This window comes from Selaginella moellendorffii, unplaced genomic scaffold (assembly GCF_000143415.4).
Source record: "Selaginella moellendorffii unplaced genomic scaffold, v1.0 SELMOscaffold_44, whole genome shotgun sequence".
Taxonomy (NCBI): domain Eukaryota; kingdom Viridiplantae; phylum Streptophyta; class Lycopodiopsida; order Selaginellales; family Selaginellaceae; genus Selaginella; species Selaginella moellendorffii.
Genome location: NW_003314305.1, coordinates 1,343,166 through 1,351,516, shown reverse-complemented (window position 1 = coordinate 1,351,516; position 8,351 = coordinate 1,343,166). Strand labels below are relative to the sequence as shown.

The window sequence follows — 8,351 nt, the reverse complement described above, 5'->3', positions numbered from 1 at the left end:
AGTAGCTGTGTTCTCTTTCGGTTCGTCCCAAGCGATTCATTGTAAACTGTTCATGTCATTCGCTGATAGAGGCTGCTCTTTTTGTTTCATTGGAAGGAGGTTCGTCTTCTGCTGGTTCATTTTGTAGATGTTCTCCTCCACAGTGTTACGTATCTGGAAATGTCGTCAGTAATTGGAAAACAGAAGAAACGTACGTAACTTACAATGAATCTATGTACAAGTGTCTTAAGACGTTGGCCAATCCGGTGGACTAGATTGATAGCCTGAGCTTCTACTGCCGGGGTGAGCAAAGGCTCCACCAAAATAACGTGTTCTCTATTAAGTTCAGGCCATTGGCACCATGTTGTATGGGTAGTAACATGACTTGGATGTTCTCCTTAAATTCCAAGATGGAAGAACCCATTTGTCTGAAAAACACAAAACGAGCACATGAGTAAAAGTAAAACAGATTATCGATATTACCTGAGAGGCTTTAGTCGAACCCAGCTGAGCTTGTTGCTCTTCAGTGCGTGTTCTAACAAGTCCAGCACTTCTTTCCACGTCGAGAACACAAGAATTTTCACAAACGGATCGTCTTCTTTCAGACTAAGAATTCTCCTGACGACAGCTTCAATCTTCAAAGTTGCAATAGAATTAAAATAAAAAGCAGACGACAAAGCGAGATTACCTTTGTTCCGTACGACCCTGCCACGGTTATAGATTTTTCTTCGTCCTCTTCTTCTTCCTGGAGGATTTCCGCAATTTTCGAAGAAGCCGCTTCAGCATTGGCATAAGCAATATTAGAGACATAAGTCTGCTGCACGTTGGACATGCAATGCGCTTGAAATCAGCACCGTTAGCTGGTGCTTTCTGGCGGTCCACAATAAGATTCAAACCTGCGAAATAAAATGAAGATTTGCTCAGGAAACCAACAAAGTAAGACACCAAAAACTTACACTTGCCACAAAGCAAATGGCCGCATGGAAGGACCATCGCTCCAGATTCTATGCCATCGTGGCAAACTGGGCAAATTTCTCCTTCCAAACTGTTATGCCCCTCGTCCTTCTTATTCCTTAGACCCTGCAATCCGGAAATGAGAGGAGCTGCGAATAGAAGAAAACTTAAGCCTAATACCTTCAAGTATCTGAGCTGCCTCTTCACACGAGATAGATTCTCAACAGCAACAAATTTTTCGTTGGTAAGCTCCGCGTTTCTAATTGCTATCTCGTAGCCTTCATCACCAAAAGGATTGCCGTCTGCAGCCTTGGCACCTTGCAAACATAGCCTTGTTGTCGACATGCTCAGCTCGTCCAATTCAGTTAGAACTAATTGTTGTGCTATTGTCATTCCGACCACCAGCACGATTTACATCTTCCAGCCCGTGCTTTATTCGTTCCAATAGGTGGTCACTTCGTTTGCTCGATGTTTGAACCCATGCAAAAGCATCTAGCCACCAGTGGCTCCATCTTGAAGATTTATCATCAGACTGATCTGCAGGATAAAGAAGGGCTTTTTTGAAAAGAAATCAATAATACTTCTTTGTGTGCAGCGTGCTGAGCCGCAGCAAGATTTGCATACTGGCCACTGACGTACTTCCTTCGTAATTCGTCGCATTGACTGATCAGCATATCATCCCTCAGAGTTCTTGGAATTTTGCTCAATGCGTCATCCTTGCAGTTTCTGAGTGACTCTTCCAAATTGTGTAAAATATGGACTTTCTGAAGCGGATCAACTTCAAAATTAGTCGCATTTTCCTCCGCGGCTGCTAGTGCTTCTCGGTCAATGGAGACAGCCATGGGGATGTTTTCCTCGATAATCGCCAGACCTGCCAGTCCGTTCAACGAATCAACAAGATCTCGTTGAGCTTCTTCTCCTTCAGTTTTAGCTTTTTCAATTAGGACCTGAAGACTCTAATACCAAGGTTCCTTACCTCCAAGACTTCATCCATCGGCCTGCAATGAGCGTGGTGATGCCTGCAACGAGCGTACTCCCGAACTCCCCACTTGAGGATGGCAACAAGCTTGTCGCAGCTTCAACAAGGGGTTCATTAACTTTGAGGTATTCATATGATTTAGAGGTCGACCAGCACCTAATGAGTACTTCTCAATAGCTTCTCTGGCTCTCTTCACGCATTGCTCGTGTTGTTGCCTATAAAAGTGGTTCTCAACACCCGAAAACTTGAGCCATGTAATTCGCTCTTCTTGAGGAGGAATATCTAGCTGGTCTATGACATCGATCTTCATAGACCGCCACATAATCTCACGGAAAAAGGAATGAGCAAAGTCAACTGCTCCCATTTTTCCTTCCTGGAGAGCAACGAGTGTTACTTACAATAAAAAGGAAAAAACACATAGTACCTCGCAAGGATGTTTTATAGCTTTGCTGCCACCAAGTATGATTGTCAAACGGCTCTGCTTGTAAGAATCTAAGCAAGCCATGCAAATCCCTCCTCCTTCCTTCATCCTTTGCCTGGAACTAAACCCGACTGACTCTCCTTACTGCTCGGCACCGTATAGTTCTCCGTTTCTTCTTTGCATTCCCGCAAGCCCAATGAGTTCCACGAGACATTCTTTGCCCGGTTGTCCACTGTTACTGACAAGGGCCGAACAATGACGATCTTGTCATGACTGCAAAGCACCAAAGGATCATCACTGGTGTCGCTCACGTGAGGAAGTGTCTCGTAGACCAGAAACTTGTCCCTGACTGCATGGACGTTCCACTCCTTCCTGCTGTGAAGGTGGAGCTCCTGCCTGTACTGCTTGTGACTCATGATCAGATCCACGGAGTTGCTTTCCTTCTTGTAGGCTGTTTAAGTCTTCCTCCCGAGCTGGTGTTGGACTGCTACCATGCTGAATCTATCCAAGCCTACTTGGGGGTCTTTCTGCTGTCTCGGACGATGTGGCGGCCACAGCTTCCTCGTCTTCACATAGAGATCGTTTCCACGGGGCATGTCTCTGATCACCAAGATAGTTGCCATCGACTCCAAGGATCATGACCATCACCACGTCGTGCCGGAAGCTGGAGATTCTCATGGCCAGCGTAAAGAAATCGAGCGAGAGATATGTGTTATGCTTCATCTTCTTGACAACCATGTCAACGATCTTGGGCTTAAGACTGTCCAGATTCTCTCTTCTCTCTTTCATTGCATCGAAGTCTAGCGTCTGGAACTAAGAACTGGATAGAAACTTGTCAGTTCCCAGTTTAAAAGAAGAACGTATTGGAGGGCTGTGGATTCGGCGGCGAGATAGTGGAAGCTCGGCTTGTTCCTTCCTGCAAGAGGAGCTTCATGAGTTTTGCAAGTCGATTGATAAGTTAGAAGATATCTTACCAATTTGCTGGAGCTGTGGGAGCTCGATCTGCCCTCCCTCCCCAGATTCTCAGCTGTGGATGAGAACGAAGCCCTCCAATACGACGATCATGCAGACAGCACCGCTGGAACATTTGCTTCCACGCACTCATGCATCAATGGTATTGCAAGAGAGGTGAAGCCATCCAGTCCAAGAAATCCCGGGCTAAAGAGCCTGAGCAATCAATCCCGCACTGGATTCTACCGCAGATATGGACAATCACGGCGAGCTGTGGCAATGGGGACCTAGAAAGGGAAGAAAGAATGTACTTTTTTCCTAAGATCTATAAATTAAATGCATGGAAATAAAAAAGATTGAATGTATAGTATAAGAACTAGATGATGAGTGTTGTTGCCCTTCCATTTTCTTCTGTAAAACTATGCTCTAAACAAGACAATTATGACATGCAAACCAAATTTTAATTAATTGAGAGAAAATGTCATTGAGAGAAACACTGTCAACTCCTTGTTCATTTAATTCAAAATATTCATTGTCCATTAAGAAAGAGAAAATGAAAGAATATTTTATTTTATTGCCCTTGAACAAAAAAAGCTATATGCACTTTTGCCCAACATTTAAAGGTCATTTTTAAAAAACACCCATGTAAAATGGCTCAAAAAGGGCCAAAAGGGCATTAATTTTTTGCCTTTCAGTAATTGCCTTTGGAAATAAATACTAAAAGACAATACCTCATGAGTTTCATGTTTTGGCTTATTATAGAATTTGAAGATTTTGATCTCATCCACTTGATTGATCCAGTTGTTACTGCATGCAATTCTCATCATTAAAATCAAAATTGAAGCCACCCTTTTTTCACATGGTTCTGTCTATTTAGGGTTTAGGGTTTATTCTAGAAAAAAGATAAAGGATTAATCACATGCAGCAAATGATTTTTTTTTTTCTAGGCTTTGAAAGAATAAGTATACATGTAGCACCCAACAACTAGATGCATTAAACCACAATGCAATGGATGCAAATGGATTTCTTGTCTTTGGTCTAGTAAAGTTCAACAGGCAAAAGTAATTTTCACATTGGCAAAAGAGAGGGACTCCAAGATTAAAATCAGGACAAGGAAATCAATTTGTATATTGTAAATGCCTCCAGCTGAGCCCACAAATGTGTATATATAATCAAAAGAGTTCCCTTGTTGTGCATAAGCTGTTCCAAAATCATTCAATATGTGATATTTCAATACGTATGGTATTACCCATGTTGAGGCACCAAGCGCCAGAAATTTGAATCGCGGCATCACATTGGTCGGAGCCCAGAAAGGATTGAATTTATGGACGGAGCTCAATCTCTTGAGCACTCTGTTTGAACGCTCGACTTGCAAATCTTCGATAGAGCAGCTAGGCAGAATTGCGGTCGAGCTCCCAACGCAAGATCTTTCGTGCAATCTCTCGCTGCTCCTAAATCTCGATCTGTTCTTCAAGGTTTGGAGGATTTTCTAGCGGTGCCATAGGCCGGAGGACGAAACCACTAGCTGTGGAGAAGCCGGAAACCTCTAGAAACTAAACCCGAGACCCAGATCGATCGATCGGATAGCACATTGCTGTGACAGCGCTGTGAGCTGCTACCCTAGTGCTCCCAGCCTGGCCACGTTGAAAGAAGCGCCATGGCCGAGCAGCCCCGCCATGGCCGCTTCGCTAACCTCGTCTATTATGACGTGGCATGCAATCCTTTGTATTTCCGGCCACGTCGCCCCACATCGGACCTCACCGATCAAACTACTGATGGGACACCTCTCTGGAAGTATATGATTTGTTTCACCACAGAGAGCCAGGCTAGGTGGCCCCCGATCAGTACAATCCATACGCAACTTTCAAGTCCGGAAAAAACGTGAGATTTTTGTAGAGATCGATCGCATGCCACTGTGTGACTATAAATTCAAACAGCCCGAGGTTCAGCACCACAACAACATGGCAGCTTCATTCTTGTTCCTCACTATCCTAAGCTTTCAGCTACTTCTGATATCTGCAGGTTGATCTCCAAGTTTTGATTCTTTCTTTCAGGACTGACTTCTTGAATGCCTTGTCAAGATGATTTTGCAGCCAGCGGCCATCGTCTCCAGGTTTGTAGTGATGCTGTTGTCACTCTGGACGAATGCTCCAATTGCTGTACGCTTGAGCCTGGATGCATATATCTCGAGCCTGGAACTGGCAGTCCAGTTTGTCTTGGTGGCACCTCCCCTGCTCGTGCTTGCCTCCCAATTTGTCTTCCACCAAAAATCAAAGTCTGCCCATCCCGATGGACTAACCGAATTCCAATTTCTGTGCTCCCACCGGGTAAGGAGCCTTCGAATGGCTGTCATCTCTACAATTTAAAGACTGGTGCACCACTGCCAAATGGTGATGACAACTCCTGCTTGAAGGATGCCGTGGAGATTTGTGGAGGCACTGTCCATCCTTGGAAGCCAGGCAGCTGCGCTACTTGTTGCACCATTCCTCAAGGTTGCATGGACTTGGGGCATGGCAAATCAGTATGCGTCTCAGGACCTGGTAAAGCCTGCACGCTCGAATGTGGGTTTGCTTCCTATGTCTGCCCAGGTCCAAAAAGTGTTGCGCTCGACTTCAACTCTTGCCACACTTGCAAGAAGCCACTCAGGGAAGGTTGCAAGCTCTACAACCGTCAGGGGCACCAGCTGTGCGTCAAGGAGGATGATCTACTCCAGCTTGCCTAGAAGATGATGCTGTATTTATATAAAATAAACAGCTCTGGGCATCGTTGTTTAAATAATGGGTACTTGAAATGTATATATATATTATATATATAAAGTTTGACAACGCAACTTGTTGTCTGCAATCTCTTTGTAGTCTTACACTTTCAAAGAAGTTCCAAACAAACCATAATGTTTACTTTCCCAATATTCTATGTTATAGATCTCAATCATACATCTCAATGCATTGGTGTTCAGCTCATCAGCTTCCTCTGAGTTGAAACAACATAAGGCTCGCTCTTACATCCATAAGTGCTAATTTGCAGCCTAAGAAAATTCCTAGCTTAAGAAAAAGCAAAGCAAAAGGCTAGATCCAACGAATCTTTGTCCTTTTTACCCTCCCATTAATGCGCTAATTACATATTAATTCTAAGCATCCATGGTGAGCTCTATAGCAACTTGCTTCTCCCACAGCCAGTCTCTAAACAAGTTCCCCTCGCACATAAATCTCCCCATAGAGATGAAAGGCTCAAACGGCGAGTCTAGAGCCACCAGCGTCCTGTTCACTGCATGGGTCACCTCCTTGCTCTTGTCCGACGCGTAGCCACACACGATGATCACTCGCTCCGGCCTCTCGAATCCCCGCGCGAGCTTCCGCCTGGACACGATCAATCCACTGGTGAGCGCCACCATCGCAGTCCCGGAGCTCATATCCTGGAGCCAGATAAACCACGCTCCCTGCCAGTCCTCCCAGATCCCTCTCGGGTAGAGCTCTGTGGAGGAGACACCCTCCCACACGTAGAAGGCCTCGCGAGCGTAGCCAAAGCAGTGGAGATGGTTGACGAGAGCATCCGCCAGCCATCGCCCCCAGCGAGGAGGCTTGTCCATCCTCAGCTTGCGGAAAAACTCCCTCGAGTAGCTCTTGAGCTCCTTGATCGCGCGGAGGCCTTGCAGGATCTCGTTCAGGAACTCGTCCACACCGGGATGATCATCTCCTCCTCCTCTTCCTGCTGCTGCTGCTGCTGGTTTCGAGGACGACTTCATCATCTCTCTCACTGCTCTCGAGTCCGCCACCTTGACGCTGCTCGTGTAGTGGCCCAGGAGGATCGTGTACGTTTGTAGCGTCGGCTCCACGCCTCTCTCCGGCATGACTTTGGTGAGGATGAACTTAGCCGGTTCCACTTCTCGGGCCTTGAGGTAGCCATCGATGAGCGCGTTGCACATCTCGATGCTTGGACCGGCCTTCGTCTTGCAGGCTTTGTTGAACCATCGCCGGGCTTGCAGCATAGCTCCGGCTCTCGCCCACGAACTTATGAGCGTGCAGTACGTGAATCGATCTGGAGCGAGGCCGGCCTTTCGTATATCACCCAGGATGTTCTGCGCATGGCCAGGGAAGCCGCTGGAACCGTAACTCAGTATCACGTTGTTGTAGACGATCAAGTTTGGCTCTAGGCCGGAGCGGAGGTAGTCCGCGTAGAGCTCTGCCGCTGCTTTCGAGTCTCGAGCCTTGGCGTACATGTGGATGAGGATGGCGTACGTTGCAGAGGAGAATGGAATCCCCCAGGCTTTCATCTGGTTGGCAGCTTCCCTGGCGTTTGCGAAGTCCCGCTGCTTGCAGAAGTTGTGGATCATTGTGTTGAACGTCTGCGCGTCGGCATTGCGGGGGGAGGCTCTCAAGTCGAGGAAGATTCGCTGGAGCTCCTTCCGGGAGCCGAACTTGCCGCACCAGTCGATGAGGAGGCCGAAGGTGCAATTGTCCGGGTGACAGCCAAAGTATGGCATCTTCCTGTAGAGGTCGAGAGCTTCCTGGATCCGGTTCACTCTTGTGTAGCAGCGGATCATGTTGTTCACTGCAAACGTGTCAAGGCGAAGCCCGAGCTCCTGGATCTCAACAAAAAGTGCCTCGGCCATGAGATAGTTCCCGTCATCTCCCAAGATCATGATCATCGTCGAGTAGTTTACCAAGTCGTGCTTGAAGCCTGGGATCGTCTTGGCCCACGTAAAGAGCTTGAGCGAGAGAGATGCGTCGTGCTTGATCTTCTTGAGAACCACGCAGACCTGGTGGGGGTGCGTTATCCCACGCTTGAGCCTGTCCAGCTTCTCAACCATCTCGGAGCTCCAGCTCGCTCCTCCTTCCTTCACAGTCTCGTACAAGGCATCGAAGACTAGCGCTCCTTTGCCTGGAACTAAACCCGGCAGCGCCACCTTACTGCTCGGCACCATATAGTTCCCCGGCAGAGCGATCGTTCCCTCTTTGCCTTCTTCTGGCAAGCTCCACACTGGAAACGAGTTCCATGACGAGGAAACATTCGTCGCCCGGTTGTCCATTGTTACTGACAGAGGGCGACCAATGACGAACTTGTCGCGAC

General features: G+C 47.1%; 1 protein-coding gene and 1 long non-coding RNA gene across 2 annotated transcripts; one reads left to right on the top strand and one right to left on the bottom strand.

Annotated features, from left to right (window-relative positions):
- Nucleotides 1–4,331: 4,331 nt before the first annotated feature.
- LOC112350006 lies at nucleotides 4,332–4,982 on the bottom strand. Its single transcript, XR_002993604.1, has 2 exons — nucleotides 4,534–4,982; nucleotides 4,332–4,484 (listed from the first exon to the last, which is right to left on the bottom strand). It is a non-coding gene; the product is annotated as an uncharacterized LOC112350006 (long non-coding RNA).
- Nucleotides 4,983–5,130: 148 nt separating this feature from the next.
- LOC9647732 lies at nucleotides 5,131–6,128 on the top strand. The gene is made up of 2 exons (XM_002980420.2): nucleotides 5,131–5,306; nucleotides 5,366–6,128. The coding sequence occupies exons 1-2, from the start codon at nucleotides 5,192–5,194 to the stop codon at nucleotides 6,004–6,006; spliced, it is 756 nt and encodes a 251-aa protein (XP_002980466.2). The 5' UTR covers nucleotides 5,131–5,191; the 3' UTR covers nucleotides 6,007–6,128.
- The last annotated feature ends 2,223 nt before the right edge of the window (nucleotides 6,129–8,351 follow it).

Bases quoted from the DNA above. Each gene is read 5' to 3' on its own strand.
- LOC9647732 (XM_002980420.2), top strand. From the start codon at position 5,192: ATGCCACTGTGTGACTATAAATTCAAACAGCCCGAGGTTCAGCACCAC. The intron at 5,307-5,365 runs GTTGATCTCCAA...TGCCTTGTCAAG, and splicing joins GCTACTTCTGATATCTGCAG to ATGATTTTGCAGCCAGCGGC.